A 27,617-nucleotide genomic window follows, 5' to 3' on the forward strand; every position below is an offset into this window, starting at 1 on the left:
GGTAAAGAGAAAGTGCGGGGAATGCAGTGTTCTGCAGCAATAAGGGCAATGCTTGTGAGAGAGTCTACCTGGTCATCACAATTGGGGAGGAGTAAAGCTGCCAGTCAGCCTTAGTAAGCTGCCACTTAGGTGTGCACGTGGATGGGGTAGGAGTCAGCAAATGGATAGTACACGGGAAATAGTCACTCGAGCAGGTGTGAGAAAGAACGAACCACTCAAGACAGGGGGCTAGCTAGGCAGTGCACAAGAAGAGGTCCAAATGGGAATAGGTGTGTGTGAGCGAGGAGACAGAAATGAAAGTGGGTGTTCCAAAGGTAGAAGAGGTTAAGTTGGTTAAGAAGGTCAGCCAAGAGGGCACACTGACAGGCCCTGGGTTAAGAAGGTCCCGAGTTCGAGTCTCGGTCGGGCACACAGTTTTAATCTGCCAGGAAATGTTCTAGTGTGGTTGAAACAATGACACTGGTAGCAGCGCATCAGGTTCGGAATGTATGGCCGGACTGTGATAATTTCAGGCCTGCTCTGATCCTGGATGGCAGCACCACTCTATCAAAAATGAGGAAAAGAGTGCATGTGGGCACTAAGGAGGAATCTGCCTTTTCCATTACACAATGGACGGTAATGACACCCTGATCAGAGAGGTAAGATTGGATTTCGACCTTTGTGTAAATTACACCACGGGAAGAATTCAAAGTTCTATGGGTCTCGACACAAACAGGGTAGCTGTGGAGAAGCGAGACAGCAAGCAGTTGTTTGCTCTTGGAGACCACTCCTGATTCTTAAGCACAAGTGTCATTCCGTAAACGACAGCAGGATTTCACAGGGCCAGCAATTGCATTTACATCTTTCTGAATAATAAATGGATTTACCGTAGCTAACGATTGACCGTCTTCAGTACGTGAGACCACAAGGAACCGTGGTGCAGCAGGAAGGGTTTTTGAATCATTAGCCCCATTGCATTTATGTTTTGTAGACACTGAATGGGGAGATGACTGCCTCATCGCACGGAAATCCCCCATGACTGCCAGCGTCTCTGATGCCGCGCTCCTTCGAACTGGGGGCCCCCTTCACAAGGGGGCGCACCCGCCTTAGGTGATATTTCACGCCTTAGGTCACACCTCCCACACATATGACAGAGGAACCAATCAGTAATTTGGGAATGTTACAACTCAGGCAATCACCCCTTCCTGGGCCTGGCCTGTACCAGGGGGTACGTGCGAACCCTACCTGTCGACCTGGGGCTCGGAATTACGCATTACCCAGTCACCTGTTACGCATCAAGACCCAAGAGCTGGTCTTCAGGAGTGCACAGGGAGGAAGAAGAAAAAGAGGAACCTCAATCAATCAAGTGGAGGGACGAGAGGAGAAGGGAAACAAAGAAAGGGAAAGGGAGCGAAAAACAAAAGGGATATTGTTCGCACGTCAGCGACAGAATGCAGATTATTCCCAATAATACCCCAGGCATATTCCCCAAGGAAAGGGAAAAAGAATAGCAAGAGGATAGACATGCAGCACGGAAACGAAAAAATGCTGTAAAAGCTGCGGCCACGTGGCAGCCAAGCACAAAGCCGCCAAAGAGCGGCGAGCCCCCTGAGAGAAAGTTTTAGTCTGGGAGCAAATAGATTTTGCATAACTTCTTACATTAGAAGTATAAGCAAATGTGCGAAGTTTCATGAAAATCTGAGATGTGACATGGCTTACGCGATTTGATGTGGAATGACCTCTTCTGTATATCATTCAACACCAAAATGAACCAGTAACTAAGAATAATCATTCCACAAAATTAACCCTTTCACTATTGTTTCAAAAATACTCTTATTTTATATGGCAACTAAAGTGAGCTCACTATATGCTTTGTTAACTATTTTATGTCCTTTCTTAGTTAAAGCTCAATGTTTTAGATGAAAAATTCAAGAATGTGACAAAATTTGCTGTTGGTCTGCACTAACCAACTCTCTTCTTGAATAAATGACAGTCAGTCACCGAATCAAAGACTAACACAAACACCTACATCTGTGCTCAAAGTCATCATATGGTACTGTGAAGTCATAATACTGAAATAATGAACGATACAGCTTACAAGCCATCAGAAGCTGGTCACAGGTGATGCCCAAGGATGGAGACTATAAGCTGCCACCTAAGACAAAGCAGCTTCATCTGAGAATTGCACGAACTGTGCATTCAATCAATATACAGAAGTTTCATAAATGGGTGTCCCCTTCCTGTTTCGTACATAAATGGTGCATTGGAAGAAAGACCTATGGTACACCTCTGTGTAACATATTACAAGCATAGGCTTACTGGATGTGTAAGTCCTTGACCTTTGCCTTCCTCCAACAACAAACACTTCACCATGTCACCGGTGGGTCAGCCATTTTGTACACTTTGCCTTCGTCTCTTGCACTATCTTCGTGTGACTCACTTGACACAGACAAATATGAAACAGCCACAAAATTCAGAATCTACCATCTGATACCTATTCATTTAGCTAATAATACAAATGGATTAATTTAATCATAAGGGAAAGGGTAATTTGGTAAACAATTCTGTCACAAAATCCTGTTCAACACTGTAAAACATGTGCAGTTGCTGAAGAATAATTTAGCTGTGTGACAAAATTACCTTGACCATCATGGCTAACATGAAGAACATGAGAACCAGCAAGGACAGACACTGTGGGTTAAGTCTTAATAGTTCTTCCTGGAATGGAAGATGTGGATTTTCCTCAACAACACGGTGGACATCTGGCAAATAGCACAGGTACCCAACAGCAGTCAGACTAAAAAGAAAGTAAATATTAAATAGTGCATAATAAACACACAACTTGCAATTAAAAAAAAAAACAAAAAACAAAAAAACAACATATTACCTTGCAATGCAGAAATCAAAAACTTGCAAGCAAAAGAATGGCATCAAGTAGGACGGCTTGCCCTTTATTGCACCATATACCATTATCAGAGTTATTGCAAATGTGCAGAAAGTCACAACCATTCCAACATTTAAGTCCTCTGAAAATGAATGAACTCATACATAATCTCTCCGTCATATACCATTCAAGTTGATACTAACAAATATATATATATATATATTTTGTTTTCAATGTAACAAAATAGTTAACAACAGTGAAGGCATAGATTCTTCTATCACAATTTATATGCAACAATTTGTTTTTTTTCCCTAGGTATGTTGACAAGGAACTATATGGTCATTTGATAACACTACTAATAACTTACAACACCAAGTAGTGTTACGTACGATGGTTAAGACTTCTATGAACAAAGATGTCCCTGTATCCATGAGCTGCAGCAAAATCTGTCTGCTTCAACACTTCACCTTGTGGATGAAGGCTTACTTCAATATTTCTGCCAAGATTTGGTGCAATCATTTCTACTAAAGTGTCATCAACTTCACTTAATGGTGTCGGCAAAACTGGGTCTATTGCTACATTTTCTTGTACCATTTCAGGATGCCTCATCACTACGGCAATCACTGAGAGGGCCAAAACATGAAGCATCTATAACAAAATAAAAAATAAATAAATAAAAAGACATAGCCACATTGGACATAGTGAAAATGCAAATTCCTTCATAAGCTAACAAAACCATTAATTTTCAAATAAGTACATAATTGCAAGCATCATAACGAACACATCAAACATACTGACCCTTAGCCCAAAAAAGTATCAGGTACTAACAAAACTTTTACATGCACTTTCAATGGGTACTACTAAGCTGTGACAATACAGCAAATGCTGGAACAGTCAACTCCGCACTGCCAATAGCAGAGATGAAAAGACTGAGACTTTCAGGCCAGGAGTGAAAGACACCATAATATTAGCAATCAGTTGACTGATTTCTTATTTCATTCCAAAGATACACAGCTTAATACTTTTGTTTAACTGTCCACGTAACAACAAGGAATTCACACTCTTTAGAAACTTGAGTAAATCACTAAGCTGCTCTATGCACTGGAGAATACTGAGAGCTAAATTTTGAGGTGATCACTACTCTGGCACAAAACACATAAGCAAAAAATTTTCATTTAATCATATATTCTGTTCTGAATGGTTTTGAAAATTAAACGCATCCATCAGGTTCTTTACTGGCAGGCGTTTTAGTATACTCCCCACTATCTTCTTTCCTCAGTCCAAGCATCAAAGCTCTGAATAACTTTGCTGCTGAAATTAAAGTTTAAAAATGGAGGCTTAAAATGTCAAGTTTTCACTAATCTGCAATTTCATCTCAAATCGTACAGGGCATATCAATGTTCTTTGGAAAAAATATGTCAGACCTCAGTACCAAATGTGTTAAGAAATAAAATATTTACTATGTAGGAAAAGATAAGATTGCTACTAACAGTAAAGATGACACATCAAGTTGCAGACAGGTACAATTAACACATACTTGCAGAAAGTTTTTGGCCATAACCTTCATCAGCATACGGAGAAACACACCATTCATACACACAACAGCGAACTCCGACAATATGGGCCCCTGAGCTGCCACAGTCGGCTATCTTGTGTGTGAGGTGTGCTTGCTTGTGTGTTTTTTTTTTTTTTTTTTTTTTGTGGTTTTCGGGCGCACAACTTCAATGGTCATTAGCGCCCTGACTACTCTAAGAATGCACCGCGAGGCACAAGTTGACAACAACAACTAAAAGGGAAAACACAATAAAAGACAGACTGACAGGCATAGGATTAAAAAACATCATCAAATGTCCTTAGCGAGGTTTGTCAAATTGATAAAACAAAGAACACGAGCAGCTGCTCGTGGGTCATCCGCTAAAATGGCATCTAAAGTAGTAGGCAGGTTAAGATCGAGGCGCAGTGTTTTAAGATCGGGACAGGACATTAAAATGTGACTAACCGTCAGCAAGTGCCCACATTGGCAGAACGGCGCCAGCGCAGCCGTCAGCAGATGGCGATGGCTGAACCGGCAGTGTCCAATTCTTAACCTTGCTAAAACGACCTCCTCCCGCCGAGAAGGGCGTGAGGAGGACGTCCAAGCCACGGGAAGAGGTTTTAAGGCCCGAAGCTTGTTGTCGGTAAGTGCAGCCCAATCGGCATGCCACAGCGACACAACGCGCCGACAAATGACCCTGCTAAAATCGGACGAAGGGACACAACAAGAAGCTGTCCGAGGCTGGAGGACCGCAGCCTTGGCCGCGGCATCTGCAGCTTCGTTCCCAGGGATACCGACATGGCCAGGAACCCACATAAAGCTAACCGGCGTACCGACGTCCACCAGCTGCTGAAGAGAGCGTTGGATCCGGTGTACGAAAGGGTGAACCGGGTATGGATCACTGAGGCTCTGGATGGCGCTCAGGGAATCTGAGCAGATGACATAAGCAGAATGTCGGTGGCGGCAGATGTACAGAACAGCCTGGTAGAGGGCAAAGAGCTCAGCTGTGAAGACCGAACAATGGCCATGGAGCCGGTATTGGAAACTTTGTGCCCCGACAATAAAGGAACACCCGACCCCGTCATTGGTCTTAGAGCCATCTGTATAAATGAAAGTCATGTTGTTGAACTTCGAACGAAGTTCCAAAAAACGGGAGTGGTAGACCGAACCGGGGGTGACCTCTTTTGGGAGCGAGCTGAGGTCGAGGTGAACGCGGACCTGAGCCTGGAGCCAAGGTGGCGTGCGGCTCTCGCCCACTCGAAAGGTTGCAGGGAGTGAAAAATGAAGGTGTTGAAGGAGGCGACGAAAGCGAACTCCAGGGGGTAGCAAGGCAGAGACATACAACCCGTATTGAAGGTCAAGAGAGTCGTCAAAAAAGGAACGATAAGAAGGATGGTCGGGCATTGACAGTAGCCGACAGGCATACCGACAAAGCAGTATATCGCGCCGGTAGGTGAGTGGCAATTCGCCAGCGTCAGCATGAAGACTCTCTACGGGACTGGTATAAAATGCTCCGATCGCAAGTCGTAAACCCCGATGTTGTATGGAGTTGAGGCGGCGTAAGATGGATGGCCGTGCAGAGGAGTAGACGAAGCTCCCATAATCCAGCTTGGAGCGGACGATCGACCGATATAGACGAAGTAGGACGGTTCGATCCGCTCCCCACGACATACCACTGAGAACACGGAGGACATTTAAAGAACGGGTACAACGGGCGGCCAAATATGACACATGTGGAGACCAGCTAAGTTTCCTGTCAAAGGTAAGGCCTAAAAATTTGATTGTCTCCACGAGTGGGAGAGCAACGGGACCGAGTCGTAAGGACGGTGGGAGAAACTCTTTGTAGCGCCAGAAGTTAATACAGACCGTCTTCTCGGCAGAAAAACGGAAGCCATTGCCGACACTCCAAGAGTAAAGACGGTCAAGAGAACGCTGAAGACAGCGCTCCAGGACACGTGGACACTGCGCGCTGCAATAGATGGTAAAATCGTCCACGAAAAGGGAGCCTGATACATCAGCTGGGAGGCAATCCATTATTGGATTGATCGCGATGGCGAAGAGAGCGACGCTCAAAACTGAGCCCTGTGGCACCCCATTCTCCTGGCGAAAGGTGTCGGACAGGACAGAACCCACACGCACCCGAAACTGTCTATCCATTAAAAAGGAACGAATAAAAAGAGCGACCGCGAAAGCCCCACGTATGCATGGTGCGGAGAATGCCCGCCCTCCAACAGGTGTCGTAAGCCTTCTCCAAATCAAAGAACACAGCCGCGGTCGGGCGCTTCCGCAAGAAGTTATTCATGATGAAGGTCGACAAGGTAACCAGATGGTCGACAGCAGAGCGGCGCCTTCGAAATCCACATTGTACATTGGTAAGTAGGCGTCGAGACTCGAGCAGCCAAACCAATCGAGAGTTAACCATTCGCTCCATCACTTTACAGACACAGCTGGTAAGCGAGATAGGTCGATAACTGGAAGGCAAGTGCTTGTCCTTCCCCGGCTTAGGAATCGGGACAACAATAGACTCGCGCCAGCATGCGGGAACATGTCCCTCAATCCAGATGCGATTGTAAGTACGAAGAAGAAAACCTTTACCCGCAGGAGAAAGGTTCTTCAGCATCTGGATATGAATAGAATCAGGCCCTGGAGCGGAGGACCGTGATCGGCCAAGTGCGTTTTCCAGTTCCCGCATGGTGAATGGGGCATTATAACCTTCACGATTCGAGGAGCGGAAGTTAGGTGGCCTCGCCTCCTCTGCCTGTTTGCGGGGGAGGAAGGCAGGGTGGTAATGAGCGGAGCTCGAAACCTCGGCGAAAAAGCGGCCGAAGGCATTGGAGACAGCCTCAGGGGCCACAAGGACTTCATTCGCGACCTTCAAGCCAGAAACTGGGGAGTGGACCTTAGTGCCAGACAGCCGGCGCAGGCTACCCCAGACAACAGAAGAAGGAGTAGAACTGTTGAAGGTGCTGGTGAAAGCAGCCCAGCTGGCTTTCTTGCTTTCTTTAATAATACGACGACACTGAGCACGTAATCGTTTATAATTAATGCAATTCGCCACTGTAGGGTGGCGTTTAAAGGTGCGTAAAGCACGTCGACGAGCACGTAAAGCGTCCCTACATGCTGCGGTCCACCAGGGGACCGGTACGCGACGTGGAGAAGAAGTAGGGTGAGGGATGGAATATTCAGCAGCAGCGAGAATGACTTCCGTGAGGTGTGCGACCTGACGATCGCAGCTTGTGAAGGTTTGATCCTGAAAGGTCGCCCTGGAAGAGAAGAGCCCCCAGTCTGCCTTGGAGATGGTCCAACGAGAGGAGCACGGAGAGGGAGTATGCTGCAGGAGATGGATAACACACGGGAAGTGGTCGCTCGAATATGCATCAGCAAGTGCATACCACTCAAACCGGCGTGCAAGTTGGGGAGTACATATAGAGAGGTCTAAATGGGAATAGGTATGAGATGTGTCCGAAAGAAAAGTAGGGGCGCCAGTATTGAGGCAGACAAGATTGAGCTGGTTGAAAAGGTCTGCTAACAAGGAGCCCCTCGGGCAGGATGCTGGAGAGCCCCAAAGAGGATGGTGGGCATTGAAGTCTCCAGTTAACAAAAATGGTGCAGGTAGCTGAGTAATAAGTTGCGTCATGTCTGCCCTGGTAACGGCAGATGACGATGGAGCGTAAACGGTACAAAAGGAAAACGTGAAAGTGGGGAGAGTAATGCGGATGGCTACTGCCTGCAGGCCGGTGTGCAACGTGATGGGATCGTAGTAAATATCATCCCGGACCAGCAACATAACCCCTCCATGAGCTGGGATACCTACCACAGGGGGTAGGTCAAAACGCACAGAGGTGTAGTGTGCCAAGGCAATTTGATCGCATGGGCGTAGCTTCGTTTCCTGGAGGGCTACGACGAGCGGACGATGCGAGCGGAGCAGCAACTTCAAGTCCTCTCGGTTGGAGCGAATGCTGCGAATATTCCAGTTAATAAGTGCCATCGTAAGAAAAGGAAGATGAGAGAAGGGGTCACCTCGAAGGCCGCTTAGGGCCTGGCTTCGAGCGAGCACTGCCGCCGCTAGCAGGAGGCAGACAGTCATCGTCCATGGGGTCTATAGGGTCATCGGCCATCTCAGGAGGATGGCCGGGAGGGGGAGCTTCCTCCGCCGGTGAACGGCCAGATGTTCGGCGACCAGCGGTGCGGCCAGGCGAAACGGATGACGGCCTGGGGCGGCAACCGCTGGGTGGCGCAGGAGAAGAAAGGCGCCGCGGCGGAGAAGGAGAACTGTGCTTCCTATGCGCCTTTTTAGAAGGACGTTTGGTGGAAGTACCGGTCGAAGGCTGGGAGGTCGAGGAACGGAGGAAGTCTGCACGGGATGGTTCCTTCTTGAAGGCCCGTGCATCTGACTTCGGGGTCTTCGACTGAGCAGAAGCTGAGGAAGTGGCTGGTGTCTGTGGGGTGATGGGAGGAAGAGGAGACGTCGACCGCGCGATCTTAGCACTGGCCGAACGGACGACCGTGGTGCTGAAGGTCAGATCGCATGTCTGGGTTGCTACCTCCCGGGTAGTCCGAGGAGAGGCGAGGACAGTGCTGTATTTCCCCGCTGGGAGCAGCGTGGGCTTCCTACTAGCCAATAGCTTGCGAGCAGCCGAGGTGGACACTTTCTCTTTGACTCGAATTTCCTGGATACAGCGTTCTTCCTTATAGACAGGACAGTCGCGGGAGGATGCGGCATGGTCACCCTGACAGTTCACACAACGAGGAGACGGAGGTGGACAGTCACCCTCATGGGCATCCCTGCCACAAGTGACACTTTTAGCCGCATTGGAACAAGACTGTCGAGTGTGATTGAAACGCTGACACTGGTAGCAGCGCGTAGGTGTCGGGACATAGGGGCGAACTGAAATGACCTCGTAGCCCGCCTTGATGCGCGATGGCAGCTTAACACCATCGAAGGTTAAGAAAAGTGTCCGGGTCGGTACAAGGTCATTGTTGACCTTTTTCATGACCCTATGGACAGCCGTCACGCCCTGCTCAGCGAGGAAAGATTGAATCTCCTCGTCAGTCAAGCCGTCGAGGGATCTAGTATAGACCACACCACGAGACGAATTCAAAGTTCGGTGAGCCTCCACCCGGACAGGGAATGTGTAAAGGAGTGTGGCCCGAAGCAGTTTTTGTGCCTGAAAGGCGCTCTCAGTTTCGAGTAATAGGGTACCGTTACGCAATCTGGTACAAGATTTGACAGATCCAGCTATGGCATCGACGCCCTTCTGGATAACGAAAGGGTTGACAGAGGAAAAATCCTTTCCTTCCTCAGATCGAGAAACGACGAGGAACTGTGGGGCAGGCGGTAGTATTTTTGTCACTGTTGGCTGGTCACGTTTCCGTTTGTGGGTCGAAGTCGAAAGCGATGGAGTAGAATCCATTGCGGAGGAATCCCCCATGATTGCCAGCGTCTCCGATGGCGCGCTCCTTCCTTGTGGGGACCCTCGCAGAGGGCACTCCCGCCTTAGGTGAATGTTTACACCTCAGGTCACACCTCCCGAGAAACAGACGGAGGGACCAATCGGCATGGTCAGAAGGTATCAGCTCAGGCAATCACCCCTCCCCGGGCCTGGCCTTTACCAGGGGGTACGCGCGTGCCTTACATGTCTACCCAGGGCGGGGACTTACGCGTTACCCCGTCACCGGCTACGCGTGCGAACGCGTGGGTCGGCCTTCAGACACGCACAGGGAGGAAGGAAGAAGAGGAAAAAGAAGAGAGAGGGAGAAAGAGGACAGACTGTCTCAAACGCCGAGGCGGAGACCAGAGAAGGCAAGGAGAAGAAGGCAATGAGAAAGCAAGGAGAAGGAGGCAAGGAGAAGGCAAGGAGAAGAAGGCAATGAGAAGGCAAGGAGAAAAAGGCAATGAGAAGGCAAGGAGAAAAAGGCAATGAGAAGGCAAGGAGAAGTCAAGGGAAAGAGTAAGGAAGACAGTGAAGTGGAGAAGAGCAAAGAAAGGAACCAACAAAAGGAATGAAGAAACGAGAAGTGAAAAACCAAAAAGACCACGATTATAGGTCGGGAAACCGTCTGTCTCCGGACGCAGGCGCTAACTACCCCCGTGAGGGGGATGGTCTCCTTTTAGTCGCCTCTTACGACAGGCAGGAATACCTCGGGCCTATTCTAATCCCCGGACCCGCAGGGGGGTTGCTTGTGTGTGTGAATGGTGTGTGTTTCTATTTTGCTGATGATGGCTATGGCCAAAAGCTTTGTGTAAGTGTGTTTTAAATGTGCCCGACTGCAATTTGATGCGTCATCTTTATGGTAAGAACTAATCTCTCTTCCTACATTGTTCATATTCCTACCTGGAGTCTCCAGTGTCTGAAATAAAATATTTTCATTTTAGCTTGGTTTTTGTAAATGGTACATTCCTTTGAAAAATGTATACTTTGTAAACTAAAAAAACATAACTGATAATCCAAAAGTACAGGAGGCCTCCCAGATGTTTCTGTTTTCAAGCTCCCTTATGTTCAAATTTAGTTGACACTCACTTGAAAGCCACAGAACACTAACTTCCATGTTATGTTACCAGATACAACTGACAATTATAAACAACATCTTCTTTGCTCCCGCTATCTGTATATGTAAATATTTATTACTAAAAATTTTTAAAAATCACATTTTTACGAGTTTTTACAGATTATTTAGTCTGAAACACCCACCACAAAACTTACAAATTTTGCGCACAATGTCTTGTTTGGTTAAAGTGTTAACAATTACTGTAATCAATGTGGGCAATATTTCAAAATTTTTCAACATTCTGCATATAGTTGACACACTAGTGTAAAATATGCTTGTCAGCAAACTGTTTCCAGCTCTTTTCTGTTTATAACAAGTGTGAGAGTTCTTTCACATGAATCGTTCTGCATAAAGTTTTGTGTTCGGTTAATTTAGCGATTACCCACTTGAATGATCGTCATCACTGGAATGTGAAGTTGAAGCCAATGCAGATGTTTATATTCCTGGGTGTGAAGCAGTTCATGCATTGAATGTTAACATTTATGTTGTAGCTCCTAATATATATCCCTTTAAACACCCATACAAAGTAACGCACACAAGCAAAAGTGATATTTACAAAGAAAAGTGGAAGAATTTTAACAAGTTTTACACAAGCAACATCTTCAAAACTTTGTGAAGTGTATAATGTTGATGCACTTGGTGCAGAACATGGAAGATAGTGACATGTGCAACCAATGTGATGTACGGTTTCAGAACCTTAACACTGCTACCTAGGCAGCCACCTATACTGAGAAGGTACAATTACTGACACGGAGACAGTTACCAGACAGCTACCCAAGCAGCAGATACACAAATACAAACCAACTTCCTCACACTATTTAATTTCAAAAGCTCAAAAAATGAAAAAGGTATATGGGCATCCTACTGCGGGCATCCATTGTAAAATGACAATGTTTCCCTTGAATATTAATTACGGGCAGACAAAGACTGCAGCAAAGCCCCCCTCAGACTAAAGTTATCTCTGTTAGCAAAAATCGTGAAACAGTTAACACGATAAAATTATATACGACAAGATCAGAAAGAGAAGTGTATCCCCCAATTAAAAAGGAGAACCATAATTTACAAATTGAGCTCTCAAAATTCTACTCTCCACAACCAAAATTGGCAAAATGCCAACCAATGAAGGAAGTATCCAGATGTATTTACTGCACTGATTTGAAACTCATTTGTTTCACCAAAAGTAGTGTCACAGGGAAGAGGTACACATAGATGAACCTGATGCTCTTTTGTATGTCACAAGCCACAAGATAAATGTTGGTTGCAGGAGTGTGCAGTATGTTCCGGTGCTGAATTGATGACCATTGGTGCACTACACCTTCAGGGTACTGACAATGATGTAATCTATGCACTGTAAGGAGTTGGTGAAGAAGACAGTGGAGCTACGGAAGTTTGCTACAAAGGTTAGGCTTTGGGTTATGGAAGGAGTAGCTCATCATCGTATAAGCAGGATTCAGAGACAGACCATAGCATAAGTAAAATCAGCCACATTCCAAAATACTGACACATTAGTTTTTCATTTCGACTTTGCTGAGAACTGGTCTGTTGCTTTGCAGAACGAAGTTCAATGTTACCATTGGCACACACCAGAAGTGTCAGTATTCACATGAGCTGCTCACTTTTTTTGGAACATCACACTCTTTTGCTAATGTCGGTGATGGTCTCATTTGTGACAGTGCAGATGAACAGTTGATGATGTAGCGTCTGGGGCTATAAGTTTCCTAAATACATATGTGTGACTGATGGACATATGGCAGCATCTCATTTTAGAAACCGCTTTCAGTCTTAGGAGTCTGGAAAGCACAGTACAGAAATAATGTATAATGTATAGTTTCTGCAACAGGTCATGGAAAAAGTGCATGTGATGGGATAGGAGGCCTTTGTAATCATCTTGCAACAAGATTTAATCTCTAGAGCAAAGCTGTTGAAGCTATAAGAGATACTATTGGGGATTTGTACATACCACATCAAAATTACTACAAAACACGAAACTCTTACTTCTAAATGAAAGCACATCATGGAAATTTCATTAGGGAAAGAGAGAGAGAGAGAGAGAGAGAGAGAGAGAGAGAGAGAGGTGGTCTGCTCTGAAGCCAGTTGCAGGAATTCAGTGAACTCAATAACAGTTCTCCACAAAATGCAGCCGTAACAGGCTGTGTGTGAAATGCAGAGACCTCAGCATACTTTAGATGACTTTGTTGTGAGCAAATACATTCCTTGTGTGTATTAAAATCAGTGGTGGGTGGGACAAACAATTAGTCTCTCTTAGGAGCTGCAAGATGGCAAATTCTTTCAAATGGCCACCATCAACCAGTGTGAAGTTCCCATTCCAAGTACTGTCCTTGTTGGATCATCCTTGTCCATGCGCAAATTCAGTGTTGGTTGTAACAGTGTAGACAATTTTAATTAATGGAATGTCTTACAGAAGTAAAATCATGGCAAAGACAAAAATTTGTGAATAAGATCAGAAACATAAAAATTTATACACAAAGCTATTTTCTATGTCCAATTATTTTTATAAAATGCTTGAACAAAATGAACCACTGGTTTCCCTCTCACTTATCAAGGCTGTAAAATAATTATTTTCACTAATATATACCATTTACTCAACATTAACAATCAATTAAAATTTTTAAGTGTCCAGGATTTTTATTATTATTATTTACCTTGAGAGAAGCTAGGTCTAACATAAAAATTTCTCAAATTTTGCACCACAAAATATTGCCCACTCTGATTGTACCTTCCATGTATAAAATGACTAACTAACATAGCAAGCAATTTTTTAGAATATTCAGGATGGAGGTTTCTGAGAGAATAATTTATAAAGGATCAAAAAATTTATGCACAAATATTTCGATGGTTTAAGATTTTCAGGAATTAATGTCACAACTGACAGTTAGCAGCCTTTCCATTTTATCGTTTCTCAAGAAGTTAACATCCTGTGACTATTCATATTTTCGAAACATAATTTTGAAGTGTTCTAAAAATTACAAATTTTCATCGTTTATTTTTCCAAATTAAAGATGAAAAACTCTTAAGTGGGTACATGTTAATCATGTCTGATATATGAACAAAGTTTTTATTAAAAATAATTCCAGGTATCTATTGCATGTAGTATTTTTACAGTTTTTTGTCATTTTCCCTTTAGTTATGACACTTTCAGACATACTCAGAGAGACCTATAAGTTTTTAACAAATCAGCAGAGAAATGATTCTCCCCCCCCCCCCCCCCTCGGGAAACGAAATAATGATAGGACACATTCACTCCTAACACTGCACGATTTGAGAAGAAATCATCCTAAGAACATTCAGATAGGGTTTTCTTCGAACTTTTCCAATGATAGTGTTACTGGCTGTTATGCAGCAAAATAATCATCACAGACCATAATCTAATACACATTTTCTGAATTTACCTTGTAGTTTTAGTTTTTATTATGAACGGTGCATTAAATTTGTTATGGACATGACACTGCACTACAGTCATCTTATTACTACAATCTTTATTTAGTTTTCATATTCATTGGCTTTACCTACTGGCAACCTAATTACCACCTTTCAGCCTAACCTAGAACTAAGGCTATGCTACAGATCTGTCTTTCACCACAACCTATATACTAGGAACAGTCTAATATCACACGCTAACCCTAATTTCTTATAGAGAGCTGTATGAATACTTTCAAAGATTTTTAATGCAGTGAATTTCGATAAAAGCAAGTATACTGCATCATTTGGTAGCAAACAAATATTACCCTGTTCAGAACAGCTGATGCAGCAAGCAGCACGTACACAAAATAAAGTTTGGTAGGCCTAATTTGAAAAAATTGTTGGGAATCAATATCAGAGCCTCAGTGCGAGGAATATATACAAAACATGCGACTGTTATAAGTAAACACTGGTCCAGCATTGGATCAACGTTTATTAATAACATCATCAAATATCTGATAAATATCGTCCAGGCACCACACGTTCCAACTGAATGATTATATAGTGAAAAAGACACTAAAACCTGTGATTCGCAGCATTAATATATTGTAACTAGACATATACCACATAAACATCTCCATTGTTTCCTTTGATGTTCTACTTGCACATAAAAAACTTTTACATGCAAATGAAATGAAAATAGTGATGCATTAGTATAAAATATTTTAATCCACTTACCAAGTGCCAAATTCCCAAAAATATTGTGCCTGTTCTAACATGACAGCAAAAACAGCACTTCCAGTCATTTTGTCGCTGTCCAAATTTCAGACGCATGTTGGCACTGGAAGAGAGAAACAAAGGTTTTATAACCATATATGAACAAAAGAGCAGAATCCATTTTTAATCACAAACATAAAATGATCATAAAATAATCATGTTAAATTACAAGTGGAAAATACAGTTCACTGACAACAAACTTGATGTGACTGACACTACCACTCATACATTCAGCGGAACTCCTGAGTAAATAATATGGTAATGAAGCTCTTTCAAAGTGACTCTTCTCATAGGCTATAATTAAATTAAAAGTTATTAAATTGTAATTTACATTAAGATAAATTGCAATTAACAACAGTATTACCAACATTTCGTCAAGCTAATGGCAAAATTGATGTTCTAAAACAATAAAGAGATCTATCTTCTTCTATTTATATAATTTTAGAAACTCAAAAATGAACTGTGATAAAAATACAAATTTCCAAGTGACAATAGGCCTATTGTGTTTAACATTTTCATTGTTTCAACTTTTTGTTTTACCTGGTACCTTTACACATCTGGGCCTCCTACTTCCACTTACAAGGTGAAGCTGGTTTAAGAACTATTCACGACTGACACCATATTAACTTTCACTGCAACTAACGTTGTGAGACGCGAATTATTTCAACATTTTCAACAAAATTACTAGTACTGTACTTACGACTACAGTGCGTAACGCTAATTTAACTTATGAAGTCACAAACTGTCGCTAACAAGGTTAGCTTAGACACGAAACTCAAGTAAACATATATTGAAGTAATTTCTCTGCAACACACACAAATTCAAGCAATCCTTTAATCACAATGAAAAAATTTACAATATCTCTATTATTATTATAGTGCCTATAGCATATTGCAACAGCTTTAGGACGCATAATAAAATATCACGTACAATTCCCCGACATATACACTTCAATATCGTGGTGCGATTAAGTGCTGCCACACAGTTTTTCAATATAGCGCCTCACTTAAATCACCATGAACATCGACAGTCACAAAAGCTTGTACCTATATTTTTAATTCGGTAGACATTGGCTAAGTCACCCAGCCTCGATCATATGACTTCGCTTGATCAACTCAACTATACCAAATAATATGTGCGCACACATTTGAGATTCGTCACCGATGCATTACATAGACGTTTTCCAACTAACTTATATTTTACCTGCGTTGCTGTAATACTCCTGCTTAGAGTATTCCGTATTACGCGACGTTTCCGCGTTTAACTTACCAAATGACAATCACAATGGCAGCCCGTGCGACTACACTAGTCAAACTAGCGTCTGTGCAGATAATTGGTTTTTTATCTACTCATTTCCAAACAGCAAGACAAACACATCATATTTTACATTTTATGTTCTGGTATCCCACTTGAGAATTTTTAGAGTGAAGACATCTGACACTAAATTAACTATTCGCAACTGATATGTCACATGTTGGTACTCAAAGATTTTACGTATTCCATAGACTGGGAAGAATGAACATCGCATTTGTACGTGACATTTAGGGAAAGACCAACAATGAAGGTATGAACGTTTAACGTGTATGTTACATCCGTTGTTGAAAGTAATGTCATACACGTTACACAAATAAGTCGTATCAAGAACGCATCGTTTCCATACCGATGAACATTTGTAGTAACTAAAGTCTTCCAAGAAATCGCCAAATGAAGCAAATAATACTCGCTCTCTCTAACTAGTTATCTGTTAAGTTCCTTTCGACGTCGACGATTCTGTATAGCAACAATGTATACGCCATAGAGGCTTCGATTGTTCCTGTAGCAATATATCGCTACACCCAAATTTTAACGCACGCCTTATCAAGCGAGATTTGTGAATGGACTGAGGATTTCTTGGTGGGAAGAACGCACTATGTTTGTCGGACGGAGAGTCATCGGCAGATAAGTAACTTTCAGATGTGTCCAAGGGAAGTGAACTGGGATCTTTGCTGTTAATGTTGTATGTTATGGCCTTGCACATAGTAACTTACGACTTTTTGCAGATGGTGCAGTTGTCTATAAGAAAATGCTGTAATGAAAATGTTGCACAAATTTTCAGTCAGACCTTGAAAGATTTCCAGGCCAAAGTTTACAATGGGCGTCCACGCGCAGATATTGGCAACGACTTTACGTGTATGATTAAGAGCGAATGTGATTACTTTCGACAGTAAAAGCTGATCACTTATCTTCACCTCCCTAGCCCTATGTTTTAATTAAAAAAAAAAAAACAAATCACATGAAACACTGACTCACAATGCAGCTGTTCCTCCATCTTAGATTTCTCCAGTGGCCCTGGCAGACTGCAGTTCATTGGTAGAACTTGTGAAATACAATCAGTCTGCAAAGAAGGTTGCATACAGAACACAAATGTGGCCCATCCTAGACTACTACTCAGGTGCTGGGACATGTATGAAATAGGACTGACAGGGAATATTGAACGGATACAATGAAGGGAAGTACGAATGGTAACAGGTTTGTCCCACCCCTGCTGAAAGTTGAAAAAACTGAACTGGCAGACGCTTGAAAACAGTCGCAAACTATCCCGTGAAAGGCCACTTTCTAGAACCAACTTTAAGTGATGAATCTAGGACTACATTACAACCACCACCACCAACTCAGTGATCGTTAAGACAAAATTAGACTAGGCACAGCGCGCACAGTGGCGTTAAGCAATCATCCTTCCAGCGCTCCTTGTGTGAATGGAACAGGAAAATGTCCCAATAACTGATAAAATGAGACAAACCATCCGCAGTGCACTTCACATTGGTTTGCAGAGTACAAATGTAGATGTAGACAACGTGGAGTAAACTAAATACGGGTATCTTCCCTCTTAGTAATAAATTCGATTTATTTTAATGGACTAGACTACATTATTTTGTAGTTATCATTTCATGACATTTCAGTGTTTTGAGTGCTGCACTTGATCTCATTCCCTTGTAAATGATTATGACGATTTCACATTTCCTTTATGACGTACCGAATCCATCATCTGTGAGTATTCTACAAGCTGAAATCGAATCTCAGTAAGGTGTGTAGCGTCTATGTCGACAGTAATTTAGTTTCAAAAATTGAAGGTAACAAAGATCATAATGTAGTGTTGGAGACCCACCGTAAATTCTCTAGTGCCAATTAAATTCTTTGATTTTATTCTAGCATTCTAAAATCATTTTCATGTGTTTTTAGTTTTTAAAATTCTGTTCAGTGGATTCTCAAATACAATTTTGGCAGTAATGTCGTAACGGTTCGGTGTTCACTACTACACATGCAAGTAAATGATTTATTGTTTTATTTTGCGTAATAATTATCTTATTTGAATATGACGAATAGAAATGAACTAAGTGTTTTCCGTTTTGTTTTCGGTAAAAGCAGGCTGGCAAAATTACATAAATAACGTGAAAACTAAGCGAGTATCACTCTGCACTGATTAACATTTGGTATGCTACATCTTGCCGGGAGCGATCTATTGATACAGAGGAGATACCGCGAACGACACTCCATGACAGGTGACGGTGTCTTTGTATCCCTTGTTCTGGACACAGGCTGATTGGGAGACCCTACACGCCGAGTTTTGTGTTAAGCAGAATCTGATATCTTGCAGAGGCAAGCCACACTCTCTCTTGCAAACAAACCAAGCCACAGCATTCGCGTACTGAAACGCAGTTTCCTTACATACGAACAAATGAAGTGTTTCCTTAAGGCTCATAAACGATCTGTGAAGCCGTGTAGTGTTTGCCTCTAGAAGGTTCTTTATACATCGTGGAATCTATAAACCATAAAGCAATAATATAAGGATCGACTTACTTTTTTTTAATTTTTTGGCGTATGATACTAATTAAACTATCGAGATTTATTTATTTAGCATGCAGCATCACTAAAAATTACTACTTTTCAATTATCTCAAATTACAAACTAATACCCAGACCACGAATGTACTCTATAATCACTTTGTCATCGCCAGGGAAAGCTCTCATAAGACGTTCTTGAACTGCATGGTGAACAGTCTGCTTTTCAGCGCCACAGTCACAACCTGAACGTATTTTCTGCCACTTGTGCAAAGAATGACACACATGTTAGCGCTGATTCTTACTCGGTTAACAACCGAACAGATTTCACGTGGCAATTCAAAGCCAGATGGCTTAGTCCATATGCACGGCATTTTAGTTGTGGCTATGGCTCTGAGCACTATGGGACTTAACATCTATGGTCATCAGTCCCCTAGAACTGAGAACTACTTAAACCTAACTAACCTAAGGACATCACACAACACCCAGTCATCACGAGGAGAGAAAATCCCCGACCCCGCCGGGAATCGAATCCGGGCGCGGGAAGCGAGAACGCTACCGCACGACCACGAGCGGCGGACCATTTTAGTTGTTCCGTCGCCTTTCTGCCATGTGTCTCTCCAGCAGTCATAAGTAAAAAAGACCAAATAGTTACAGGGGGTGGACAAAAATATGGAAACACGAAAAACACAATACGTTACATGCTTAATACGTTGTCATTCAAAACAGCTTCCATCGTCTTAGAATGGATGAATACAGACCCTGTATGGTTTTCAAGGGAATCTTATAGCATTCCTCCTGCAAAATAGCGGCAACTTACGGTAATGATGATGGAAGTGGATAGCGTTCACCTATCCTTCTCTGGTAAGTACACCACAAAAGCTCAATAGCCGCGCAGGATTAGCCGAGCGGTCTGGGAGCTGCAGTCATGGACTCTGCGGCTGGTACCGGCTTTTTTTTTTTTTTTTTTTTGCGTTTATATTGACATCTGGTGACTGTTGTGGAGGCCAATGGAAATGCGACAACCTCATGCTCACAAAACGAAGTGGACGATGCGAGCTGTATGAACTGGGGCCCCGTCAGTTCAGCGTTACCACTAGGGAACATTGTACCTAGGGAACATGGGCCTGATCAGCCAAAACGATCACATAATTCTTGGCAGTAATGTGAACTTGCAAAGTAACCATGGGGCCTACGGAATACCATGGTATGACTGCCCATCTCATCATCGAATCACCACCATGTTTCTCTCTTGACAGCAAACAGTCGGCATCGTATACTTGGGACGGCGTCTGCTAAACGTAAATTCCATCAGAAGTTGGGTACCGTGTGAAACAAAACTCATCCCATTGCTCCATAACCCAGGTTTTTGAATTCCATCTCGCTCTGCAATTCCTAGCTTACGGAACTCCCGCCGTGCTGTTTTGGTGCTGACATGGTTTGCAAGTGCGACATTCAGCTCTGCAGTGACTTTTGCAACTGCAGTCCTCTTTATGTTTCGACGCAACCCTGTTTAATGCCCGTCTGTCACGATCACTCAACACACACCTTTGTCCACTCTGTAACTTAGCGGATGATATTTCTCCGCTTTTCCCGTTTGCAGTATAAATATTCGATATGGTGACTCTCGAAACATCAAACGCTTCGAAAGGACGCACCTTATGAGTACCTGTACTGCCCTTTCTATAGAGTGAAATATTAAGTTCGACTTTCGTTTAGTAAAATTTACAGTAGGCAAGTTCGTACCAAGCGTGCTAACGGCAATCTGCATACGCATAGTTAGACTGCCGGCTCCTGAACTTGAAGTTCTTGACCTAAGTCCTCTCCCTAGTACAACCTGCAGTGTGTAAGAGTCAAGAAAGAACTAAATGTCTCTTAATGTTGATTACGTTAGGGACCATACTTTTAGACAAACGTGTCGGTACTGCAATTTTACAATAATCACTTCACTGTATTGGATAGTTGTCAGTCAGTCTAGCAGCAGTCATGTCGCAGAGCCAATAGACGATCTCTGGATTCCTCCGTCTCACACGTTCTCTGGACCGAGCGAGGTGGTGCAGTAGTTAGACACTGGACTCGCATTCGGGAGGACGACGGTTCAATCCCGCGCCCGCCATCCTGATTTAGGTTTTCCGTGATTTCCCTAAATCACTCCTGGCAAATGCCGGGATGGTTCGTTTGAAAGGGCACGGCCGATTTCCATCCCCGTCCTTCCCTAATCCAATGAGACCGATGACCTCGCTGTCTGGTCTCCTTCCCCAAAACAACCCAACCAACAAGTTCTCTGCTTTGCTGCGTCAGTTATTTAGAAGGTGGAGATGGGAAGAAAGGAAAGGGAGAGGATGCACAAATACGCCCGAACTCCAATCAGTAGCGCCCCTTCCCCCCCCACCCCCTCCCCACCCCCCCCACCCCGCCTTGGTGGGGCCACTCGCGCCGCTCCCGCCAGTCAGCCCGCATGCTATTCGTTCGTTTCTTTCGTCAGTCGACTCGACTGAATCGAATAGTTGTACTTTCCTACGTAGCACCCGCGTCCACGTCATCGTATTTTGTACGTTTCTGTCTGGCACATACGTAGCTAACAAATGCCTACGAGAAAAGTCGTGGCCGTTCTAGTGATCTCGATACGTTATTCTGTGTGGCATTTGCTCGAGAACGGTCGCGAATATTCTACTATTTTATGATTAAAAAGAGACTAATGGAAGAGATTCTTCAGTACAAGCAAACGAGCATAAACGTCCTTAATGATCGTGATTCCGTCATGCAAGCGTTAGCTGTTAGTCCTAGATCTGACTGTCCTACTTCGCACACGTTGTAAAAAATACTTGCTTGTCTACCTGTATCTATTGCGACAGTAGAAAGAAGTTTTTCAACACTGCGGCGCACAAAGACATGGCTGAGGTCGACAATGAACGAAGATCGACCTATGGCTTAGCTCTGTTGAACGCTCACCCTGACATTGATTGCCCTATTGACGGTGTAATTAACCAGTTTTCCAGGAAGAATAGGCGCATAGAATTCATCATTTAAGGAAGAGAACCACAATTATATCTTTTTAATATCATAAGACAGCATTGTCTTGAATATGTGTATAATAAGTTTAAATAAAACTATCTTAAACTTTGCATGTGACTTGATTATTTTTTTATTACGGTAAAAGTAAAGGTAGCTCAAGATACCTTTAGCGCCCCCTCCTTGAGGTTTTTCTGTATCCGCCACTGCCTCCAGTGGGATCTGAGAGAGCGAATATCGAGGAAATGGACAAGGACTGCGGACAGGTGACGCTCGGTGACAACGTGGATCGGCCGCGCGGCATACCGAGATAGTCCGCGCTGTTGCGATAGCGCTGTGTCCCGGATGGCGCAGTGTTTGGTTCAAATGGCTCTGAGCACTATGGGACTTAACTTCTGAGGTCATCAGTCCCCTAAAACGTAGAACTACTTAAACCTAACGACATCACACACATCCATGCCCGAGGCAGGATTCGAACCAGCGGTCGCGCGGTTCCAGACATTAGCGCCTAGAACCGCTCGGCCACCCCAATCGGCGGCGCAGTGTTTAACGGAAAAAAATTAACGCACCTGTCTAGTAAGCAGCTGACCGCGGGTTCGAATCCCGGTCTGGTACACATTCTCACTCCTCGCCGCTGATTTCGCGTAATGTCCCGATGCAGATGACAGCATTATCCCCTCCCTTTCCTTCCCTTTCTTCCCCTCTCCATCTCCAATTTACATATAATGTAAGACTGCTGCGGATTAAGTTCTTTCGCACATGTCCAAAAGAACAGACACCAACCATTCATATCGTTTTTAGAAGCAGCCATGTTCGTAATGGATTTCTATAACATAATTTAGTACTAATGTTCAAATGGCTCTGAGCACTATGGGACTTAACTTCTAAGGTTATCAGTCCCCTAGAACTTAGAACTACTCAAACCTAACGAACCTCAGGACATCACACACATCTATGCCCGAGGCAGGATTCGAACCTGCGACCGTAGCAGTCGCGCGGTTCCAGACTGTAGCGCCTAGAACCGCTCGCCCACACCGGCCGGCTTTCGTACAAATGTGTAAACAATTATCCATGTACAATTCTGAATTAATTTCCTTCGTAATTTACAATTATTTACATAACTTTGCAAACATGTGGGGGGAACAAGTAGACCAAAAAGACATGTTAAACATTTTGACAGAGTGAATACTAACAATTCATCCTCATTCGAATTCACTTAGCTCCGAAATAACGCACTCAAAGCTTCAAAGAACGCTGTTCTGACCACGGCTGACACTTGCAACGTATTGAAGGCATGCACAGGCGCCGTTCGTGGTCAAATACAACAGCGCAACGTGCGGGCTTGGCCAACATCTGCATTTATATTCAGGCATGAATTTCTCATGCTGTTTCATATTTTTGTCTCACCCCTGTAATGCATGGTCTCGCGACTACATGGCTGACAAAGGGAGGGTGCCCACTCGTAATTACCGATTTCATCCAAATGTTAAGGTATAAAAGCAAGGCCAGGCGAGAAATGATTGTAGTACAAGTGAGAACTCCAGATGGCCAAGCGTTTAGAGAAAAATAGCATTTTTAGCGCGGTTCGGGCTAGGCATGAGTCAGTTATGTTAGCGTGGTTTCCAGGCAGTGGTAGGTCCAGCGGAAAGAGCACAGAACGCTAATCCGAGAGTCCCGGGGTCGAATACCTACGTTGGAACTACTTTTTCTTCGATTTTGACGTAGTCTACACTGCAAATAAAACGAAATAATACTCAATATGTTGTATTTATTAATATTTTCATAAAAGAAAACTTGGGATTGCAAATAAATTTCCAGGAAAGGATTGCAAGGCGTACACGAGAACTTCATAGATACAATTGTTGTTGTTGTGGTCTTCAATCCTGAGACTGGTTTGATGCAGCTCTCCATGCTACTCTATCCTGTGCAAGCTTCTTCATCTCCCAGTACTTACTACAACCTACATCCTTCTGATTCTGCTTAGTGTATTCATCCCTTGGTCTCCCTATACGATTTTTACCCTCCACACTGCCCTCCAATGCTAAATTTGTGATTCCCTGATGCCTCAGAACATGTCCTACCAACCGGTCCCTTCTTCTTGTCAAGTTGTGCCACAAACTCCTCTTCTCCCCAATTCTGTTCAATACCTCCTCATTAGTTATGTGATCCACCCATCTAATCTTCAGCATTCTTCTGTAGCACCATATTTCGAAAGCTTCTATTCTCTTTTTGTCCAAACTATTTATCGTCGATGTTTCACTTCCATACATGGCTAAACTCCATACAAATACTTTCAGAAACGACTTCCTGACACTTAAATCTATACTCGATGTTAACAAATTTCTCTTCTTCATAAACGCTTTCCTTGCCATTGCCAGTCTACATTTTATATCCTCTCTACTTCGACCATCATCAGTTATTTTACTCCCAAAATAGCAAAACTCCTTTACTACATTAAGTGTCTTATTTCTTAATCTAATTCCCTCAGCATCACCCGACTTAATTCGACTACATTCCATTATCCTCGTTTTGCTTTTGTTGATGTTCGTCTTATGCCCTCCTTTCAAGATACTGTCCATTCCGTTCAACTGCTCTTCCAAGTCCTTTACTGTCTCTGACAGAAATACAATGTCATTGGCGAACCTCAAAGTTTTTATTTCTTCTCCATGGATTTTAATATATACTCCGAATTTTTCTTTTGTTTCCTTTACTGCTTGCTCAATATACAGATTGAATAACATCGGGGAGAGGCTACAACCCTGTCTCACTCCCTTCCCAACCACTGCTTCCCTTTCGTGCCTCTCTGCTCTTATAACTGCCATCTGGTTTCTGTACAAATTGTAAATAGCCTTTCGCTCCCTGTATTTTACCCCTGCCACCTTTAGAATTTGAAGGAGAGTATACTCCTTCCAGCTTTCTGCTTTCCCTTCTTTGCTTAGAACTGGGTTTCCATCTGAGCTCTTGATATTCATGCAAGTGGTTCTCTTTTTCTCTAAAGGTATCTTTAATTTTCCTGTATGCAGCATCTATCTTGCCCCTAGTGAGATAAGCCTCTACATCCTTACATTTGTCCTCTAGCCATCCCTGCTTAGCCATTGTGCACTTCCTGTCGATCTCATTTTTGAGACGTTTGTATTCATTTTTGCCTGCTTCGTTTACTGCATTTGTATATTTTCTCCTTTCATCAATTAAATTCAATATTTCTTCTGTTATCCAGGGATTTCTACTAGCCCTCGTCTTTCTACCGACTTGATCCTCTGCTGTCTTCACTACTTCTTCCCTCAGAGCTACCCATTCTTCTTCTACTTTATTTCTTCCCCCATTCCTGTCAATTGTTCCCTGATGTTCTCCCTAAAACTCTGTACAACCTCTGGTTTAGTCAGTTTATCCAGGTCCCATCGCCTTAAATTCCCACCTTTTTGCAGTTTCTTCAGTTTTAATCTACAGTTCATAACCAATAGATTGTGGTCAGAGTCCACATCTGCCCCTGGAAATGTCTTACAATTTAAAACCTGGTTCCTAAATCTCTGTCTTACCATTATATAATCTATCTGATACCTTCTAGTATTTCCAGGGTTCTTCTATGTATGTAACCTTCTTTTATGATTCTTGAACCAAGTGTTAGCTATGATTAAGTTATGCTCTGTGCAAAATTCTACCAGGCGGTTTCCTCTTTCATTTCTTACCACCAATCCATATTCATCTGTGTTTCCTTCCCTCCATTTTCCTACTCTCGAATTCCAGTCACCCATGACTATTAAATTTTCGTCTCCCTTCACTACCTGAATAATTGCTTTTATCTCATCATACATTTCATCAATTTCTTCATCATCTGCAGATCCAGCTGGCATATAAACTTGTACTACTGTAGTAGGCATGGGCTTCGTATCTGTCCTGGCCACAATAATGCGTTCACTATGCTGTTTGTAGCAGCTTACCCGCACTCCTATTTTTTTTTATTCATTACTAAACCTACTCCTGTATTACCCCTATTTGATTTTGTATTTATAATCCTGTATTCACCTGACCAAAAGTCTTGTTCTTCGTGCCACCGAACTTCGCTAATTCCCATTATATCTAACTTTAACCTATCCATTTCCCATTTTAAATTTTCTAACCTACCTGTCCGATTAAGGGATCTGACATTCCATTCTCCGATCCGTAGAACGCCAGTTTTCTTTCTTCTGATAGCGACGTCCTCTTGAGTAGTTCCCGCCTGGTTTTCACTGCAGACGTCGTGTGATGTGAAAATGTTTGGGTTGGCTTCGGCTGCTTTTTGACGTTAAGCCAGTGTTAGTTAGCATTTCGATTTACTCGTTTCTTGAGTAAAACACTACTCTTTTCTCCTTCTATGGTATATCATCAATTCCATCGCTTGAGGACCCTTCTAGCGACTATATGGAAGACTTCGACACTAGTTTATTCACTTGGCCACAAACGGACGATTCCGCTCCACATAACGTGCGCTCTTCGATATCTAATGTTTCCTCTTCTGTGGCGTTCGACGCATTCCATTGATCAATTATGTGCAGTAGGAATGCTGCACACTTTCTCTCATCTTCAGTTATTTCCGTTCTTGTACGTACACAACAGTCGCTATGCAACAGTTCGACGTGAACGTCAATAGCGTTCCACGGATTCATGTCGCACAACAGCAGTTCTTGTAGCGTGCAAACTGGATAGCAACTGCAGACCCAATTGTCTGTTTAGTACAAACACGAGACTCCAGACAAAACACGCACAGCTGATGTACGGCGGCGCTGCCATCTGCAGTCAGTTACAATTATTATGTCACCCCTGGTAGCTGAGTGGTCAGCATGATGGAACGTCATAGATTCGATTCCTGGTCGGAGATTTTCTCCCCTCAGGGACTGGGTGTTGTGTTGTCCTTATCATCATCATCATCATTTCTTCCCTATAGACGCGCAAGTCGCCGCAGTGGCGTCAACCCGAAAGACTATTATTAGCATTATTATTACTAGTACTATTAATACTTCCGCAGGAGTGACGCAGTTGTTTCTTTATTCAACTGTGCCGATTTTTTATCGTTATTCTGTGAAACTACAAAGCTTCATCACGAGTGCTGTCCGTTATGTTGCATAAGATTTCTACCTTCAACTAAAGAAACGAAAGCAGACTGCCAAAGTAACATTGCTACAAACTCCAAAAAGTTCTTTTACATGTCAGAAAAATGTTCTCCCATATCACAGTCTCAAGCGTACACAGTTAAAAAAAGTATTGTAGTGGGGATTTGAACGTCAGACGTTCAAACCCCCAATACGACAGTACGACGACCACACGTTCTGTCAACTCACCCACGCGAGAACTACGAAATATTTACTCACAGATGTACTTTTCCCGTGCTCTGTAGCTCGGGTGCTACTTTTAATTACCTTTTACTCATGTTATACTGGATACAGCACATAGCACGAACTAAATCGGTGTTTTGGTTGATACCATATCGACATACAACGTTTGGCACCGATCTGAGTGTCAGAACTCGTCCGCAAAGCGCATGATTCACACTGATCTGAACAACAGCCAAAATGTTGTGCGCAGAAGATACTCTTCTAGGCAAATCAGCGGGATAGTATGTTTGTTTTGGAGTGAAATTTCGACAAGTTACATAATTGTCATCTTCGCC

General features: G+C 43.2%; 1 protein-coding gene across 4 annotated transcripts in view; it reads right to left on the reverse strand.

Moving 5' to 3' along the window:
* LOC126201549 (lysosomal-associated transmembrane protein 4A) overlaps positions 1 to 16,541 on the reverse strand; it is a 43,020-nt gene extending 26,479 nt beyond the window's left edge. Inside the window, exons 1-5 of one of the 4 annotated variants that reach the window (XM_049936794.1) lie at positions 16,413 to 16,541; positions 15,105 to 15,207; positions 3,253 to 3,511; positions 2,867 to 3,005; positions 2,620 to 2,776 (exon numbers count right to left, since the gene is read on the reverse strand). In XM_049936794.1, coding sequence (XP_049792751.1) covers positions 2,620 to 2,776; positions 2,867 to 3,005; positions 3,253 to 3,511; positions 15,105 to 15,200 — 651 coding nt within the window. In that variant the 5' untranslated portion in view covers positions 15,201 to 15,207; positions 16,413 to 16,541. Of the gene's footprint in view, positions 1 to 2,619; positions 2,777 to 2,866; positions 3,006 to 3,252; positions 3,512 to 15,104; positions 15,208 to 16,073; positions 16,095 to 16,189; positions 16,243 to 16,346 lie in introns of those variants that run through there. The other 3 variants (XM_049936793.1, XM_049936796.1, XM_049936795.1) reach the window with 3 other exon arrangements.
* Positions 16,542 to 27,617: the final 11,076 nt, after the last annotated feature.

This window comes from Schistocerca nitens, chromosome 1 (genome assembly GCF_023898315.1).
Source record: "Schistocerca nitens isolate TAMUIC-IGC-003100 chromosome 1, iqSchNite1.1, whole genome shotgun sequence".
Classification (NCBI taxonomy): domain Eukaryota; kingdom Metazoa; phylum Arthropoda; class Insecta; order Orthoptera; family Acrididae; genus Schistocerca; species Schistocerca nitens.